General features: G+C 38.5%; 1 protein-coding gene across 1 annotated transcript in view; it reads left to right on the top strand.

The window, feature by feature from the left end:
• Window positions 1–20,367, top strand: part of LOC138723168 (neuronal growth regulator 1) — a 289,849-nt gene that overhangs the window by 128,786 nt on the left and 140,696 nt on the right. Inside the window, exon 2 of the mRNA XM_069862074.1 lies at window positions 11,164–11,396. Coding sequence (XP_069718175.1) covers window positions 11,164–11,396 — 233 coding nt within the window. The remainder of the gene's footprint in view (window positions 1–11,163; window positions 11,397–20,367) is intronic.

The following is a 20,367-nucleotide window of genomic DNA, read 5'->3' as shown; positions in this document are numbered from 1 at the left end:
ATTTTTTTGTCAGAGCTTATTGCGCTAGTGAAGAAACCTTTGTTTCATTTTAGCATTAAAAATAAAGACTAATGTAACCCTTCTGAAACTAAAATAAATGCAGTTAATTAGTATCATGTCTGGTTTAATTCAGTTATATATTTTTGGATGCTAAAATCCTTCAATAGCATGCTGTGATATTGAAAATTTGGACAGTAATGTGGTATGTTCACAAACCCAATTTTTTCTCATCCCCTAGGCCTTTGCCTTTGCATGGTTTCAGGGCTTTTGTTGCTATTTATTCCTTTAATTTGTGTTTCAGTGTTTTGTGGCAAAAAAGCAGAGGGGGGGAAATCGCCATCTGGGTTGGCTTTCACCATCAGAAGAAAGAGCTGACTTCTCTATTCCTATAAAATAAACAAAACTGCCTCTCAAATTTTCAAAGACCTCTCTCCCTTAAGAAAAGCACAAAAGAGTAAAGACAACCAGGTAGTGAATTATTTCCTTACTTATCCACATTGGCAATTTCTTCTTCATGATTTCTGGAAGTCAGTGTTTCTACATCATAAATCTTTAGGCATTAATAAATATTAAGTGCAGCGTCCATCAGATTTTTACTATTTCAAATAATATGATTAAGGTAGAGGTTACTCTCTGAAAATACAACTGAGACTATAAGAATCAATAATATTGTGTGATATTGTTTCTAGCCTGCAAAGAAAAGTATTATGTGCTTCCATTAAATAATTAATAATTCTTAACTTTACAGTATACAGTTTTGTTCATTTTAATATGAAAAAATAGCTGTGAAAAGAGGTAGGAATACTTTTGTATAAATCAAAACCACAAATGAATTTATTTCAGTTGTGATTCTAACAGTTTCTCTGTTCTTGCAATGGAAAAAAAGCCACTTTGTGGCAGGAGGGTAATGCACAAAATGATCATGACTGGTGGTCATGATGAACATTAGAGGCCAGGAAGCTCCTGTGAAAGTGATCTCTTGCCTGAATTGGATGGATTGCCAGGTACTGAGGTTGAAACACATTCAGATTGAAATCCAAATAACATCAATTGTAGAACAAATTACTTCTAAACTCTTGTAGATTAAACACTTTTGTTACTAATTACTAATATATTACTAATTTTCCATTAAAATGTTTCAGATGTAGAGATTAATCTATTTTTTATTTGTGTATGGATTTCCAGGAATGACTTACATTGTGTCAAGGTAGCAGAGATTACAAAATGAAGAAGCTGGACGTGTATGATATAAAAGTTTCATTTTGCTTTTCCAGTCATTTTATCCTGGTCTCTCCCCCTCTATCTTGTCTTCTTTTCATCCCCAGGCTGGCAGGTACCTCGCAACTTTGTCATACCCAACAAGAGAGCAGAAAATCTGACGAGTTCTCACGGTTAATAAACCATTTCTTGATTCTCTGGTGCAGTGGAAGCGGCATAGGAGCAGAGCTGGGAGGTTAATTATGCTAATTAGTCATGAAAATTCAGGTAGCATATATTCCCATTTATTTCAGGCAGCTTGCCAGATAGAAAGCTCATACTGTTATCTACTCCTTTTGGAAAAGTCCACAGATCAGCAAATATTTAAAGAATTATCTTGGTTTCTCCCTAAGTTTGCAGATCTCTAGTTCTAAGCTTCCATTTTAGAAAGGAATGTTATGGACTGCTGAGAACTGCTGGAAATAGAGGACAGTAGGTTTGGAAGAACATCTTTATTGAAAGGAGATAATCATGAATAAATATATTGATATAAGGCTAAATAAATTATTTGACTGCAAACACTGGGTAAGATGTCTCAGATGCATTCAGTGTATTCAGCTTGGAAGGGAAGGAGATGCTAGCACTTCGCTCCTTTGCTCTCAGTGCAACAGGTTATCCTGGAGGGATCCTCCCAGGTGGCTTTCCCCTGTCTGAGGTGCTACAGAGGGACTTGTCTCCTGTGGCAACTCCTTCCTTGTGCTTGAGGTGAGATCTCTGGAGGGGAGACATGTTGCATCTTTTGATCCTGAAGAGTAACCTTGCTCTAAAAGGGATTTGATGCCAACTACAGTTTATGATGCTTAAAAAGCAGAATGCCTGCAGAGCAAAGAACAAGAAAAAAGGGCTTATTTGTGCATGTGAAGACCCCAGTGTACTTGATATGAAAAGCAGAAGAACAACGGAGACATTTGAACCTGGTGGTTGTGGATCAGGAAAATTGGTACCAGGACAAGAGGGAGGAGTGAGGGGTTTGGCAGCCAGGCAGATGAAGAGATGATGGAAACAGAAGCCGTGGTGGGACTGGGACACGTGTGGAGAGGAGGCAGGATCCCTTCCAGGGAGGCGGGGTGGGAAGGGGGCAGTTCACAGGGCACAAAGCAGAGTCTGCAGTAATTGCAGGACTTACACTGAATGTTGCAGTGTTCACGAATGTTTGCTGTCGACTGGTAGCTGCATAGAGGAGAGAAAGACACTGAAATCTATATTCAATCCATCAGACCACATTTTTCTCATCCCAACTTGTCAAGTGCTGTTTCAGAAACACACGGCACAAGAATTCAGAGAGGGGTTGGTATCTACTGTGGGCAGGAGAGGGCAGGGGTCTCAGCACCTGCGGTCAACTGGTTCTGGAAAAGTGCTATTCATACTCAGAAACCTCATCCCAGCTCAGCTGCGTGCTTTTGTCTTTCTTTATCAGAAAGTGTTTTTAAAGGTAGATCTAAGGGCTTTGACATACAAGGGAGATGCCAGGGAAAGCAAAGCCAGCTGTTTATTTGAAGTCTGTTGTGGCTCCCCTGAGACAAAATTTTGGGGTTCTGGTTTTAAACTGAATTTTAATTTTAAACTCTGTTTTAAAAGAACTGTTTCTCTCCCCTATTTCACACAGTTTCCATTTATCAGACTTTCCTGAAAGCGCCTGTGCGAATTTCTGTCCCATTCACAACACAACAGTCTCCCTCTGCAGGAGAATTTAATGTTTGCATGTCTCATAAGTGAACAGTTGCTTTTTGAGGGGAGCAGGGGAAGCTTCAGGTACTAAGGCAGCCAGGGCTTGGCATATACTGGCCAAGTCACCAGCCATCAATGCCTCTGCCCCTTGACAACCTGAGACTGGTGAATAAATAAAATGTTGTGATCGTAATGCTGTACAGGGTTTTTTAAATGCAGAATCCCATTTAATGCAGAATGCCAAAGTAGACTTAAGAAAACTGATTTTGAGGACAGAAGTAAAAGGACCACCTATTCTTGTACCTGAGTTATTTTTACTGTTCAGAGAAGTTTCCTTAGTGCAACAAACTTTAAGATGTTATTTGTAAGAATCCATGGAGAAGCTGGAGAAGACATTTATGAGATCAAGGATAAAAGGACTCTGCAAAAGTTCTTAGCAGATTTCTGATGTGATTTTCTAGTTCTGGAGCTCAGATGTAACATTTTATGTTCTGATCTTTTGGGTGTTTTTCTAGGCTGAACCCTGACCCTGACGTTTCTCTCTTCCCTTGTTGCTGAGCTCAAAGCCAATCTTCTTTAAAGAAGAAAAATCTTAGCAGAACTGTTTTTGCAAAGGTCTTCTATGTTTGAAGAAAGTGGCTATAATTCAATGCCAAAACTGATTTCACTGAAAAAAAAAGATGCTGTAGTAAGCAATAACCACTCTGTTAAGTGTATCAAATCTGCTTGGGTGAACACTCACCCACTGCAGGGTGATGGAAAGGGGATGTTGTTGTCCCTTGTGGGTGTTACAGTCAGCTCCTCCAGCACCCAAAGCACCAGTTATATAAAAATGTAAAAATTTTCAAGTCAAATTTTTCTAAGTTTTCAGGGAAGAAAAAGGATTCCAGGACTTTCTATAAATGAGATAGAACTTTTAACCTGAACTGTAACAGGATTACTGGTTTTAGAGGCACATCCTACGCAGAAATGAGTCATATTCTGACCTGGAACACACGTCTCACCGTTTAGGGGATGTGTTTTACAGAAGCAGCATCTCATTGTATGTCACTTGGTGTTGTCAGAGATGTGGTTTGACTGGTTCTGCAGCTGGGCAGTGCAACAGCTCCCAGATGGCATTCCCAGGCCAGCTGGCTTTCCAGTGGCATCTTGTGCTCAACTCCTACAGTCCCACCAAGGATGAGTTAGGAGAAGTAAATATGGAGGCTTATGGGGCTGAATGGGTGTATTTAAAGGGCTGCATGGACTGAATTTACCTACAGATTTAAAGGACAGTTTTCAACTTACTTATCCTTTTAGCTTTGAAATCTGGGTCAAGTAAGTAGTTGCACAAGAGGTGAGGATATTGGCAGCTTTTGGTCCTACTTGAACGAAGATTTTCTTTTTTTGATTGTAAGTGCTGCCTAAGTTCTATACAGATGTAACTCCAGAGAATGTCTTGTAGGCTGTTTGGAGATAGGCAAATTTCAAACATTCTTGTGATACATGGTACATGGGAATGCTTTGTGTGCAATCCTGAGCAGTTTGTTTCAAAGGCAGCAAGCTGGGAGCTTCAGTGCTGGCTGCACTATGAAAGTTCTTGCGAAAAGAGATCACGTGCGGTTTTAATTAAGGAACTGAGGAGAACAGTTTTTTACAAAGATTAATAGGTCTGTGATTTAAGTATGGTGAAATAATAGACTAGAGAGCTAGGAAAGTGGGAGACATCAAAAAAAGAGGACTAAAAACTTTAAGGAAGCTGAGTAAGACTGTATATTTCTGTACTTACAAATTACAGAACATCATTCCCATTAATAATGAGAGGAAAAACAATAAAATACCTTCAGCCGTATATGACAGCTAACTTTAAAATCTATTTTTTATGCTTGTTGAGTAGAGAATTTCTGATTACAATCATCAGTTAAACAATAAATTAGTCTCTTTTCCAAACTTCTAAGTTTAAAAATAGAATCATTATCTTCTGAGTTCAGCTACAGTTTAATCAATACTTTTCCAAACAATGTAAAGGTTAAAAGAGCAAAATTTGCTTTTATTTTATAATTGTTATGCTTTCTTTAATTGTGCTACAGCGTTGTTATAAACTTTTAAAAATAATTGCTCCTATGCATAGATTTTAAGAATTACACTGCAGAAAACACTGCCATGATGTGCAGGGAGTTTAAAAATAAAATTTAAAGGAAAAGGGGAAAGAGAAGGAGAGGGAAGGTGACTAATATTTGCAGATTCTATTAGTTGAAATCTTTTCAATAAATTATTTCCCATACATTACTACTAGAGATGTTTGATTCTAGGACTGAATTGAACATCAGCATACTTTGGCTTGAATTCTCTGCCAGTGATCAGCGGCTCCCACGGGAGACCTCTGGCAGGAGCAACTGCGCACATTCAGTAATGTGATCCCATAGGGATTTGCATGAGCTGATCTAGAACTCTACATTGATGCAGTGTCATTATTTACAGCACAGTCATCACAGTGTTATTACTTACGGCACTTAAAACTAGAAGATGATGTGCTGGGCTCCTCACTTGAGTTTCAGACTCATCCTGAGGGAATTGCAGTGGAAGGCTGCCAGCTTTTCATAGGTTCATGTGAAATCAAAATTCTGCTCACTCTCTTCTCAGGTTGACTAAAAACTTGTTTTTAATTTCCCTGAAATATTTGCAGAGACAATGGGCCAATCTTTCCAGAGTCCAAACCGAAATTTTCAATTTTTAGTGATACTTGACTTGACAACTCATCTTTTAGGATTTGCAACATGTTTTGCTCAGATTACTTCAGTCTTAAGGAAATGGAAGTTTTCATGGATGACTCTGGTTAGCATTGTCCTGTACACATTCATCCTGGGCACTGAGCATGTGTGTTGCATCACCCGACTGAGCTGCATGGCAAGTGGCAGCCAGACAGGTGGAATGCAGCTGCTCAGCTGCATTCTCAGAATTTCTTTGTGAGGTCTTGTTTCTTCATTTGTGCAATTCCTCCCCCATCCTCACTAGTGAGATGCCCGGGTTGTTGTCGAGTGTTCCCCAAGCTCTGCCAGCACTGCAGCATGGAGAGCAGCACAGACAGAACATGCACATGCAGGGGGGCAATTTGTCTTGTAGTAGCTGAAACATTACAGAGCTTCAGTCAAAAGAGCCGATGTGTTTCCAAATACGTTCATGTTCATGTAAAGGCAATAATACAGAGTTATCACTTCTTATCTGCAGCTTAAAAATATTATTCTTAGTTAAAATCAAGAAGTGCATCCAGAGATGGAGTATGTGAGAAATACAATTGTAGGGAGAAATGCAGTGGTTGCCTACAAGGTTAGTTGTGGTGTTGCAGTCTGTCTCCATGTGCACTGGTCAGATCCCATGGGATTGCTTGAAGTCAGCATTTTTCTTGCTCTCGGTGTTTATTCTTTGCAAATGCTCATCCATACAGAATTGGTTGAATTTGTCACACAAAACATGCGTGGAAAGACTGCTTTTCATAGAAAATTATAAAGATGTGGGGATAAAAAGACCAACACTTCATTTAATGGGGAAAAAATCCTTATTTGTTCTTATTTTAATTTCTCTGCAATAACAACAGTGCAGAAGCATTGCCTCCAATGGCCAGGAACACACATGGGTGAGTGTATAGTCTAAGTCGCCTGCAGAATACACTTAAGCAAGAACTGTGTTTGCAGAAATGAGAAGCGATTTGCAAACAGAAAAGAGTTAAATTTGTTGGATTAGAAAACATTTCTGAGATTAATCATTTGATTGCTTCTTCCATGGAGTAAATATGCTCTTTATCCATTGCACCTTGTGTGCATAGTGGGAAAATACAGCATGTTGGCTGGTATTTAATTTGAAGGCTATCCGGTGAAAAATATTTCAGCCAAATTCTGCAGCATTTTCAAATCAGTTAACTCCCACAGCGTTAGGGAACTTGCAGGGGTTTTGAAAAATGCAGAGAAAAGAGTGCTTTGGGGTACTGAAGGATATTGTCTGAGGTAAAATATTTAACCTGTTTTTAAAGAGCTTTATTAGGAATATCATTTTCGGTTTGCAGCCAACTTTATTCCACAATGCAACATGCTTAGTCAGGATCTGAACAAAACCAAATGAATTGTTATCACCTAGTTACATTTTCAGAAATACGTTTTGTGGTTTTGTTTTCATCAGACTTGAAAATCTCCCTGAACAAGAGAAAATCTGTTCCATTTTTAGTCTTTGGTTTTCATGTTTTATATGGCAGTTTTATACTGCATACATTTTGTTAATTAGTGGGGTATAAAAGAAAGTTGATTTTAGCAGGTTTTCATCTCTATCTACTCATTCAATTAATAAAGTAAAATTTCTTGTTTGCGATAGAAACTTGTTTTAAGAAAATACCTTTGTATATCAAGTAAACAGCAAGAGGTCTCGTGTTCCTCTCTGTACTGCTGTACCTTTGTTTTTTCTCAGCAGCTATCAAAAGCATTGTGTTTAGATGAGAAGTTTTAGGGAACCTCGTGGGCTTTCAGAGCAGGCAGTATGTGGAAGCTGTGAAGATGTGGTGGAGCTGCCATTACGGCAGCCTCGAGCACTGCCCTTCTCAGCATGGTATTCTGGTGGTTTTCTTTGCATCTGATGAGAATTCAGCTTTTGTCTTTAATGAACAACAAAAAATTCAACTTTTATTATCTCTTGGGTTTGTTGTGGTACATTTTTTGAAGAAAGGTTAATTTTTTTTTTAATAAACTGCACAATGAGTGGGGGCTTTGTAAGGTGAGGCTGATGATGTGTGCTATGAGAGGAGTCTGGTTTCCTCTCTTTTGGGAAGAAGCTGTAGTGATAATGCTTTCTTGCATGGTTTTGGATGTGTGCGTGCGTATAAATGATGAGACAGTTAAGCAAAATGGTAAATGGTCTCTGAAACTGCAGGCTACCTTCAAAAAAACTCATTTGTAACTGACGACACCCAGCTGCTGCAGAAAGAAAACGTAGAATAACATCAGTGAATATGAGATTTCTCTGCTTCTACCCAGTCTTCTGTTCATTAGAATCAATTTGATAATGTTCATAAGACTTTAAAAGTGTCTCCTTACCTTCTCAGAAAGGGACCAGACCCCACAAGACCCCTCCTGCAGGGATTCACAGACGTCAGCTGCACTCTCCATCCTCAAAGCAATACTTCCCCATGACATCCCAATTCTCTGATACAGAAACTGTGATTTTTTAATCCCATATCATAGGCAACTTTTCTCAGAACCAATGTTGAGATCATTAATTAAATATATGAATGCTTATTTTTATGATTCATTTCTGAAGAATTCCAGCCGATGCTTCTAGTTTCTTATTCCTAAAGGGAATGTCATTTTTCCCCTTAAACAATTACACCATATGCTTAAGCTCCAAAATCACCATTTTCTCCTACCTAATAGTCTCCATAGTTGTGCTATTTTAATGTTTTATCAAAGAGATGAAATCCATTGCATTCTCTTCTGTTGGATTTCCTTCATGTAAAATTCCTCTATCAAATAAAAACGTCCCATTAGTCTGTTCCACTTTGTATTACATTCCTCTAACTTTTAAATTTGTTTTAAAGCCTTAAATTCTATTGTGGCCATGGTGGTTAGCCAAAAATTTGCCTGATTCAATCTCCACATTTCCTTAAACATAGATAATACATTTATGATTTTTCACTCGTTTAGCATCTTTTTCAGACCGCTTAAAAAAACCCACATGCTCAGGGATATGCAGTTCTATGTTGCAAATGTGGCTCCATTAAGGTTTTTCTCTGTTCTTGACTCCATTAGCTGCTCTGCCTTTTCCTGCATGCTGGATGTCACATTCTTTATGGAAAACTGGAGTATAGTGCTCATTTAGTTTTTGAGCCATAGTTAAATATCCTTAACCTCACTGCAAACTAGCTCTCTTTTTTTATTTTTTTTTAATCAGCTCATAGAAATAAAGTTTGTTCTGCTTGCTATATCTGTCTGTTTATTCCCTCAATTCTCAGCCATGGAGACAGAGTCTCCTTGCTGACCATTCCTCCTGGACACACTTCTCCCAGCCCTATTTCCTCATGCTCTCTACTCAAGTTATCATCATTTTCTTTTACTCCGGCTTCATCTCGAGTCTCCAATCCTGTTTTTATGACAAACATTTCCTTGTTTATGGCATAGCGGTACTTGAAGTATCTCCAGTGTTTGTATTCTTCTTGTTTTCTTGTATTTCACACAGTCCTGTGCTCTGCTGGTGTTTACTTGTTTTCTTCCTATCATTATGTTTTCTTTCCTCACTTGCTGCTCTTTCACATGTTTTCCTGGCTCTGCAGAAAAATCATTGTTCTGGCTGAAGTTTAAGAGATCATCTCTATGCTGCCTTGCCTAGGGTTACTCCCAGTGTCAAACATGGCAAAGTATAAAATAACTGTGTGATGCAAACATCAGTTTACCACACAGTCAAAAAGCTCATAGGATTGAGAAGTGGTCTCTTGTGCCCTTTCTTTATCCTGTTCTGCCACCTGCCCCTAGTGTCACTCCTCTCTTTCCCGACGACTAGTCCCAAGCCATCAGCCGACACAAAAATTAGAACATCTCTTGGGACCGTTTTTGTCCTACCAGCCTGTGTGCCACTGAGTAACCGCTCCTCTACCTCTACCAGCACAGCGATTCTTCAGCATCAGCATCAGCCTAGCTTTTCATCCTCTGGCATCATCCTGGCTTTCCCCAGGCCACTGCTCTGCCTATCTGAGGTTCAGGAGCACTGTGCTCTCACACCAGTGCCATCTCGCCTTTGCAGGGACTCTGCCCCAACAAAAGCCTGGCTTCTTTCTTATTTAATTAATTGTTCCAAGAAGTGCTGCGTTATTCACCATGTTCTTACTGCTTTTTCTGCTAAGTTTTAGTCGTTGCGTTTGTTGCCATGCTATTCTTAGGACTTGTCAGTGGCATTTAGTAGTATCTTTCACAGTGCATTTCTCCTCATCCCAGTGTGAAAGTGAGCAATTTAAGATGGAAAGCTATTGTAGAGAGAAATTACAAATGTTTCCTAATATGCAATACAAAATATTGACAACAGCGACATATTGCAGTGCCTAATTACCTGAGTAGAAGTTATATTTCTGCTATGCCTGGGTGGTTTTCTTTTTTGGTTGCATATCTACATAAAAGATTTTCAATTAACATTGACCTTTAATACACCAACTGGTTTTTGATTCTACAGATGGTGAAAAGGACTACAAATTAGATTTTGCAATATACCTTGTTCTTTATATTTCTCAACTGATTACTTTCAGACAGTTTGCAGTGCCTACACTGGTGCATTCAGCTCCAATTCCCTCGCAATCTCTGATGCCGTGTTCAAACACCTGAGATATTGTGTAGAAATGCTGTCAAATTCCTCAGACATACATGTTTTCATTTACCAGCTGTACTTTAAAAAACTCCAAAGTTGCTATGGAGGAATATTTTTGAACCAAAATTTAGAAGAAAAGGAATCTGTCTGGCACATATTCTCATTTTAGGGGTGTTTTTATGCAACAAGCTCCATTTAAGGTGGCTATTATACCCCAAAGAACACTATTTTAGGTTATTTTTTGTATTAGCAGTTGTAGAAAAGCTAAAGTGTGGCATAATAAACAAATCACATTTGCTTGAGTCACTACCATATCACAGACATTAAAAGAAAATTAATAGAAATACATTTTATATTTGGTCTTGTTTTCAGCAGAGAAATCCATGCTAATTGAATGTATGTTTGCTTTAAATGAAATGTCTTGAATATGACTACCAATGACCAATCTAATAACCTTTTGAAAAGAAAAAAAATACTGAGATTTGATTCTAATATGTCATAGTTTTTTTCTGGAAAAAAGTGTCTTGTTTCCTTAGCTAAGTGGGCAGAAGTTTATCATGTCTCAGGAAAAGGGCAATAATTTTGCAGAGGCATACATACCAACTGCTGATCCTTGCAGGCTAAATGTGGAACAGAAAAGGCTGCTCCGATAAAGCCAGTGAGACCCACTGGGAAATAACGGAAACTCCCTGCTCCGCTGGCCACTCACAGCAGGAAAATTAGAAAGAAAGAACACTGGAGAAAAATATATTTGTTAGTTGTTTGTAAGATTGGCTTTTGATTTTATGTGAATTAACAAATGACTCCTGTTTAGACGTCCAGTTCTAATAAATTATAGCAGTATTAATTCTTAAAAAATCAGTAGTAACTTAATGGTGTTTAAAAGCTGCTATGTTTTTATATTTATGGTTTCACCTTCTTTCCCAGGTGTTACTTGGAAGATGGAGCTTCAAAAGGTGCCTGGCTGAATCGGTCAAGTATTATTTTTGCTGGAAGTGATAAGTGGTCAGTAGATCCTCGAGTTTCAATCGCAACAGCAAATAGAAGAGAATATAGTCTGCAGATACAGGACGTAGATGTGACAGACGATGGTCCATACACTTGTTCTGTGCAAACTCAACACACGCCTAGAACGATGCAGGTGCACTTAACAGTACAAGGTATGTGTTTAAACCAATTACCAATTGTTACTGGAGTTGTACAGGAGAAATACGCATTTGTAGAGGGGAAAAGTCAGCTAAGCACATTTTAAAGCTCCTTCCTTCCTTTCTTCTGTCTTTCTGTCTTTTTCTCTCTCTCTCTTTCTTTCTTTCTTTTTTCTTAGATATATATGTTATTTACTCTGGGCTTCTGCAAATAGATAACTAGCCCAGAAGGTCTCCAGCTTGCCAAAATCAAGTTTTAAATACTCATTCATAGTTTACTGACAGCTGAACAAGATATAAAAATATAAGAGGAAAATACCAGTACAGTAGTTGTACTGTGTGGGTATCAGTCAGTTTGTATAGCTCTCCTGCTTGGCTCAAAATCTGATTGCTTTACATGGTATTCAGCCTAGGCACTATGCAAAGGTGCATGCTCTGGTACTGAGTTCACAGAAGGTTTACATCCTTTGCATTTTAACATTAGCATCATATGTTGTCAAAACATCTTAATGTAAGCTTCAAACAAGTGAAGGAAGATTAAGTTCTCAGAAAGGCCTAAAAAGATAAGTTGGAAATTAATTGCATGTATAAAAGATACAAACATGAGCTTAAAATTATTAGGCTAACTACAAGTATATAGAGAAATAATAACTAGATAGTTGAAAATATGCATGATTATTAAGCGATTGCATTTATATCTTCAGAAATGCAAAGTATAACCTAAGGCTTTAACTTATTAGTCTTTGGTGTAATCATCATTAACATTTTATTTTGCATTTTTATGAGTAATAAAGCAATGAATGTAAAACAGAAGAATTTAAATAGCAATCTCTATTAATCCATATGGCACACCAAAATCCTTTACAAATAACGTGTATGAAATGTTTCTCTAATTATTCTTTGCAACTGGACCTTTAGACCCTACTGGTTTGCAAGAATGTTAGACTGTTGCTTTGTAAAAGCCAAATGTTTTTGTTTCATAAAGATCATTACTTTATTAGTACACAGCGAAAAAGCTATTCTTCAGTCATTTTTATAATCTTCCTCAGAGGCGGCTGTTGCGTGAAGACCCATAAACATACTGTTTAAGTGGGGGAGTTGGGTGGAGTTCTCTCTGGATTATGGAAGTATTTGTATGCTACCGAGTTTGGAAGCTGAAATGAAGAATCTGTGACAGTAAAAGTTATTATTTCAATTGTGTATATAGATTCAGTTACTCCAATATTTTTTCAGATATATTTTATGTATAAAGTAAGGATTAGCTCCAGGAAGCACAGCCAGAAAAAGTAATTTTCAAGATAAACACCCATCACTATCCCCGTATTCTTTCCTATGTAGTTCTCTTAGCATTCAGCAATAAGGGAAAGCTGCTGAGCTCTCTGCTTGTAGAGAAAGGTCCTGCATCCGCAGAGCAGCAGAATGGGATCAGCAGCTCTGGAAGATGCCCCATCCCATCTCAGTGATGGCTGTGAGCATTTCTTTACATTCCAGCTCACATGTTAATGTACGTATTAATACAGATATTAGTAATTATCAGTGGTGCAATGGAAGCTCAGTGGATCAGATGTAAGCCACAGCAATCGCTCAGCCCACAGGGGTGGAATCTGACCTTGAATCAGCTTGGGTTTTGCACGGTAATTTGGAGAGATCTGCATCACACTTACTACTGTGATTACCTACCCTGTGGACCTGAACAGGACTTGTGCATGTAAGCCTTTTTAAAGAAGGTTGCATCATACTTACACTGCTAATAAAGCCATCATTTCACCTCCCATGTCTTGAGACTTGGGAGGTAAAGATGCAAGATTTATGCATCCTCTGAGATGAAGATTGACCTATCTAAAAGTAATGGAGACTGTGAATGAAACCTCACACAGCTAATTGGTGCTGTAAGCTCATATATCCTTTCCTGCTGAATATGGTTCAGAGGTATGATATAATAACATTTTGTGGAAGCAGTTTTATGTTTCCTTTTAATGTTGTTCATGGATATGTATTCCATGATTAGAAACAACTTATGCTGTTAGGGAGAAGCAAATGAAAGGAAAAACAAACCTTTTGCCAAAGTAAAATCATAGAATCATAGAATAACCAGGTTGGAAGAGACCCGCCGGATCATCAAGTCCAACCATTCCTATCAAACACTAAACCATGTCCCTTAGCACCCCGTCCACCCGTGCCTTAAACATCTCCAGGGAAGGTGACTCAATCACCTCCCTGGGCAGCCTGCTCCAGTGCCCAATGACCCCTTCTGTGAAAAATTTTTTCCTAATGATCAGCAGCACACCTAGAGCAGCACATGAAATAACAGGAGGAAAAGAAAGTTTAAAAGCAAAGTCTTAGCCCTTTAAATTCCTCTGCCCTACAGAGTTACTACTGTCGAGTAACGTTGGAAGAAGTACTCCTGCTGAAAACAGCAGAGATGAAAAAGCCAGGAATGTGTGCAGAGTGTCACAAATTAAATTAATAAAGGTTTATGTCTGATCATAAGCTCCCAAATAAGTTCAGACTCCAGACTCTCTCTCTTTTTTTTTTTTTCATGGTGTGTATGTGAGGTCTTTCTGGGCACACATAATCAGTAGCCATCATTTTTAATATCTTCTCTGCTGTTTGGGGTGACAGGTTCTGAACCTATTCATATGCCTTTTTCAAAGAATAAATATATTTTGATGGGTTAAAGATGCCTTAATTTCTATGAGTTAAAAACAGAAAGGTAAAGTCCAACCCACAAACACATAATTTCTGCCAGCCCAGGCTAAGCCTTTAAGGGGCCTTTATTTTGTCCTTGACAGTTATGATGTAATGTACGATAAATTCATCCTGCACCCCATTATTTCTTTCATTTTTATCTATTTTCTGGCTCTTTACAGTAGCATCCCAAAATGCAATTTAGGCTACGTTGCTTTCAACATTGTACACTCACAGATCAAACCACAGATCTTGTGCACAAAAAACTCCTGTCTAGTACCATTATCAATGAATAACCAAGGCCAAAGTGGAAAGGCACCCTCTCCATCTCTGCCCCACTTGTGGATACAGGGAGCAGTGAGACATAGTGGGGTTTGTGAGTTGGCCACAGTCAAGTAGGGAATCTCTGGTAGAGCCTGAAGTTGAGTTTCAGTCACCCAAATCCCTGCTCAATGCTTTAATGAAAACTCTGAGTCAAGTCTAGATCGCTGTTACTTATTACACAGCTACACCTTTTTGTTCCAAGAAAATTAATCAAGGTAGTTAATAAAAAAGGAAAATCTTTATGTGTCTTTAGCCTACATTTACACCAGTGAAAGAAGAATCAGATGAAAGAGAGGAAGATAATCTGGTTAACTTCATTTCAGTGACCTTATTAAAAAGAAGCAAGAATTATGAAGTAATTAATCAAAAGTTTAGGAGATAGGAGTTAGTAATCCACTCAGACTGTCTTAATGCCAGGTGCTTGATCTGCAAAGTCATGAACTGCAGATAATTTAAACATCAGGTTTTTGCCACAGTAAAGTAAAAAAAAATGAAATACCTCTTACCACACAGCATTGATCGTAATTTTTCTAGGAAAAGACTGAATATCTACCATTTCTAATCTGCCATTTGTTCTACCCCAATTTTAATTGCATCCTCCAAGCTGTGTTCCCCTTTCAATTTGCAAACCATTAGGACATATTTACCAATGTCCTTGAGAATTAATTTTGCTGCAGGGCAGAGCAACAGGTCAAAGCCCAGAGCCTTTGGTTCTCTCCATGTGTCAGGACGCAGTAATGATGCTATTGCACCACGCAGTGAAAGGGTAAGCCAGGCTTCTTGTTTGTGACTCCTGGAAGATAGAGGCCAGGGTAGGATGTTCAAAAGGACCCAGACACCAAGGGAGGGCTACCAGGATGATGATGGGAATAAAGAACAGATTTGAAAGAGATTGCTTTGTTTAACCTTGTGAAATGAGGGCTTGGGGAGAATTTTGTTATGCATTATTAATACAGTTGGTGTGAATCCCAGGAAGGGAGAACAAGCGTACTGGTTAAGGGAGGGCGTTTTTGCAAGACTAGGCAAATATAACTTAGCCATGAGTAAATTTAAAGGAGAGATGAGGAAAGGTTGCTGATCCGTGTCTTGTTAGGATGGGCCATCTGGCTGAGGTTCAGAACGGTGGTTTGTGCGGGGGGCTGGTGAGCAGAGGCGACCATGAAGTCAATGAGTGAGGTTTGTGACTGTGGTCTTCCGAGCAATGGGATTAAGCACCTAATAGCTCTGTCTCCTAAAACATGAACCAGGATAGTGGCCAAGCTCCCTGTGACAGCATTGCCAGGATCTGCCGACAGATTTGGTTTTGAGGTGTCAGTAACAGGTCTCATTGCCTTGGCCATGCCTTCTCTCCAGCTCCCCATGGTATTTGCTGCCCTTCTCAGCCCCACTGCACTCTCTGCCCTCCCCTGTCCTGCAGGTGCCTGGCTCCTGGCCACAGCAGTGTTTTCCATCAATATCAAAATGCAAACACCAGCAAACTGGTGACACAAAATTATTCTTACATTAGTTACTTGACAACTTAATTATGATTTTAATCTAGCCCATGCTGGGCATGTTTGGGGCCCCTCCTGGGACAGATCCTGTGCATGTGACACAGCACTAGCTCCTGTCCTGCCCTCTCCACATCATCTCATTTCTGTATGTAATTGCACTTGACACACTGCACATGTAAATACCTCAGTCATCTTTCCAAATGTGATTGAGAGATTCAGTCAGAAACCACAATATATGTTTTTATTTAAACATATATAACATTTCCAAAGTAATTTTCAAGGCTTTTTTTTCTGTTTAATAAACCTTCTTAATGTCCCCTAAATATTAATGTATTGATGTAGTCTTCGCAATGTTTGCAAAGTCTAATTTGTTTCCTCAATCAGGCCAAGAGGGACTTGGTTTTGGAGCTAACAAGATAAATCTTACCTAAATTTGTTTAAAGTGGGATAAAATAAATATGTAAAAGACTTCTAAACAACCACTTTCCAGCTAAAACTGACAATCCATTGCTCTTTTAAATTGCTAGTACTCAAGTAAGATGTCAGTTTTCATTATAAAATTAACTCGCTAGTGCCAGCCACTGTTATCTTCTTGTCCCTGCTCAGCATGAGAAGAAGATGGCTTAAAAATCATTCTGGAAGTGGAAATGGCTGAGTGAGATTTGCTAAAGGATAGAGACTCCACAATCAAATGTGCCACCTGCTCTGGCAAACAGCACCTTTGGACTTGCCATCACCAAAGGCTGCATCCACAATCATTAATGTATAATTAATGATCCCTCAGAATGTTTTTTTCTAGGATTTGTATTTTTTGAATCCATTCATTAAATTCCTCCCGCATTTGTACCTCTCACGCTATTCAAACGAACTGCAGGGGCTCTCTAAAATATGTATGAATGGCTTTTAGCCTTCTTTAAAAGACTTAAATCATGGAAAATGTTTGCATTAGCAGGTATCATTTACAAGGATGTAAATCAGGAATATTTTATCTGACGTAGAACAGGGCCGTGCTAGTCTGAAACTCTTAGTTCTGCGGTGTTGGAGGTGCTTTACAGTCATGGCTGCAATTGAATTTCCATTAAAAGCCTGAAATTTCCATCCACTGAAATCTGCAGGCAAAGGGTAATCTACACATTACAATCATTTACTCTCTAGTCAGAAATACATTAGTTCAGTTATATTTGAGTTAAGTTGAATGTGTTGTTTTGTGACCTATAAGAGTCTTGCAAAAGATGTGTTCGACAGAGTCCAAAGTGGTTTCAGCAAATTCTTGCATTATACAGCAATGCCAGAAGCAGAAGTAAGAAGGAAGAACTACGGGATAAAGCAGAAAAATTGTGTGCCTTACGCTAAAGAACATAATAATGTACTGCAAAGGACAAAAATGTAGGTTATTAAATTCTGATATTTGTGTTCTCAGGCTACTTTGGTTCTTCATCCCTTCCTCTACTAAACTAGAAAGCTGTGTAAGCAGCTTGATGCTTCCTGCTGGTACAGCATCTCTCATCCTTTCTAAACCATTTGACAGATAAGCTTCCACCCTGTAGACAGGAGATCTCCCTCAAATCAAACAAACTCAACCAACTGGAAATGTTGTGTGAAACCCAAGTTGTAAAAAAAGATTATGAAACTTTTAGAAAGAAAAAATTTAAGAATAATTTTGGAAAGACATGCAATTCCAAATGAGAATTTATCAAAAAGTGAGCTGTTGGCTGTCTCTGCTCTGCATGGTGAATTTCTTCTGATTTTTACTGGCATCAAGGTAAATACAGTTTAAATCCATTACTTTGCATTAGAATGATCTAAATTGGATAATGTGAACAAAAACTCTTGTGCCAGATTTTATTTTTTTATTTTGATCTTTATTCCTTCATAATTAATGTGCAGATAATCTCTGTAGTCGTCCTCATCTCAATGAAAAGGTTTTTATTAAGGAATTTACAACCTGAAGTGTTTTAAAACCGTGAAAATAATGTCATGTTTAGTACCTCTTGGTCAGCATTGTGGGTAGCCTTACCAAGTGTTTCTAGAGCTCTGAGAGCTTACCTCTCTGGCCTAAAGCATCAGCATCATGCTGGGCATTAGCAGAGAGAAGACACAGAATCCATGACATCGTGTGTCTGGAGCATGTCCAGAGAAGAGCAACGAAGCTGGTGAGGGGGCTGGAGAACAAATCTTAGCCTGGAGAAGAGGAGGCTGAAGGGAGACCTCATTGCTCTCTAGAACTACCTGAAGGGAGGTTGTGGAGAGGAGGGAGCTGGCCTCTTCTCCCAGGTGACAGGTGATAGAATAAAATGGGAAATGGCCTCAAGCTCTGCTAGGGGAGGTTCAGACTGGATATCAGAAAAAAATTTTACACAGGAGGGGTCATCAGGCTCTGGACAGAGAGCCCAGGGAGGTGGTTGAGTCACCATCCCTGTAGGTGTTTAAAAGATGGATAGACAGGTGCCCAGGGACATGGTTTAGTGACAGATAAGAATGACTGGACTCAATGATCCAAGAGGTCTTTTCCAACCTGGTGATTCTATGATTCTATATTTTTGGAGCTCTGGCAGTCCATTAAGCAAAAAGTCACTCCTAGCATCGTTTAATGCAAGAAATTATCAAGGCTGCCAAACCTACTGCTTTTTAAAGATTTTGCATTCATTGAATATGCTGCTCCCACTCAACTCAATGGCAATAATCCTGATAGCTTCACTCAGGTAGGAATCAAAACTTATTACAAGGCTTGCTTGGAAAGCTAAAATCGAGATACTGTTTTTTCTGGTTTTCTGTTGTACTACCTCAGAAATACGATTGCCGTCTGAGAAAAATGAAGCTCCAGAGTCTCAACATCCTTCTTGTTACTTTATTCAAGTGCAATTTCAAATGAAGAGATCCTCCAAAACTTTATTTTGTAGCTTCAATGAACTGCAGAAGTATTACCTTAACGACATAAAATTTGGTTTATAACACTTTCAAGGATTTAGTTACTTATAAGTACATGTTTCTCTGACTGCCTTTACTGTGGGCTCGGCTCTGTTATTCTTTCTCTGAATGACTCTTTGCCATTCTGTTCATTCAATTAAAGGCAATTGAACTGGCTTGTCAAAAAATGAGGTAGTAATTATTTTGTTATTCATTACCATCATTTCCACATTGCAAGTGGTTTTGGAACTCTTTACCCAGAGTAAGCAGTATAACATTTTATAGAGTTTTCTGCTTCCTGTTGCAGTGACCATTGTGATTACTGTCATTTATCTGATTTTTTTTTTCCACTGCATTTCCTATTATATCAACTTCCATAGTTTTAAGCTGTCAGTTGTCAGGATTAAAAAAGGTGTCCCGTGGTTAAAAATTTAATTTTTGCCTGTAGTGTTGTTAACAAAGAAAGATAAATAGTGTTGGCATGTACTGGAGACCAATCTGTGTAACTCTTACTCAGAATGCCATTTTTTTTTTGAACATGCTAGTTTTGTTGTGCAATAAGGGATTTAATCTAAATATTTTGCAAAATCGTCTTAAGGAGGTGAGAAACACTGATTATCCTCAAATTCCCAAAGTTTTTGAAAGTCCTTATCTTCTATTTCTCTAAGATTGTGGAGAAAACACTGTAAAACTATCTTGGGGTCAAAATTCTGGCACAGGAAGATTTTCAGTAAATTCTTCCTCACAAGATTCTAATGAAGGCAATTACAGCACGCAATATCAAGAAGCATGCTCATTGTAATCAATATAAAAATATCTCCGTATATGAAAACTACTTCTATAAAAACAGAATTAAAAGAAACTAGGGAATTAAAAAAACTGGACATCACATATTCTTCCCTGGGACAGCTGTGTCCCTTTATTGCATGTCTGAAAGCAGCATATCTACAGTGTCTCCATGTGAAAGGCGGAGGTCCACGTCTTCTTTTAGCCTGATTAAAACTAATAACAATTGACATACTAAACATCCTAGTTGAAATTCTATAATCTGATAAAAACCTTTTGTCAAGACCAGTTAATATTTGAGAAGTGAGACAAATAGAAAGTGCACTGAATTCACAGATTTCTGAAAGAGTGAAACTTGCCCTACAGCATCCCTTGACTGCTGATGCTGCTGAAGATGTGGTGACATAACCGTGTATGTGTGTACTTTTAGAATCAATTCGTAATTTGAAGTAATAAATCTCTTATTCAAGGCTCCAGGGTGCCAACAAGAAATAATTTCACCATATATACAACAAATGGCACCTCAATAGCACCACACTTCATTCTGTCCTTTTGATGCCTGACAAGTCATCCTTCCACCTCCACGTTGTCAGGAAAAAGCCTTCAGCACTTCTGTCAAAGCTAGAGAGGTGAACTGGAAATGGGGTAAAAATAAAGACGCTAATAGTTTCTCCTATGGACATCTTACTAGAACAATGCAATGTGACAGCAATAATACCTGATTTTTTGCTACTTCATCATGAAAGAGAGGGCAATTTGCTACTGACTGTATGTTGCTGTACTCCCAG

The sequence above is a fragment of the Phaenicophaeus curvirostris genome, chromosome 8 (assembly GCF_032191515.1).
Source record: "Phaenicophaeus curvirostris isolate KB17595 chromosome 8, BPBGC_Pcur_1.0, whole genome shotgun sequence".
Taxonomy (NCBI): domain Eukaryota; kingdom Metazoa; phylum Chordata; class Aves; order Cuculiformes; family Cuculidae; genus Phaenicophaeus; species Phaenicophaeus curvirostris.
The sequence above is the reverse complement of the archived record's forward strand: the minus strand, read 5'-3'. Positions and strand labels throughout refer to the sequence as shown.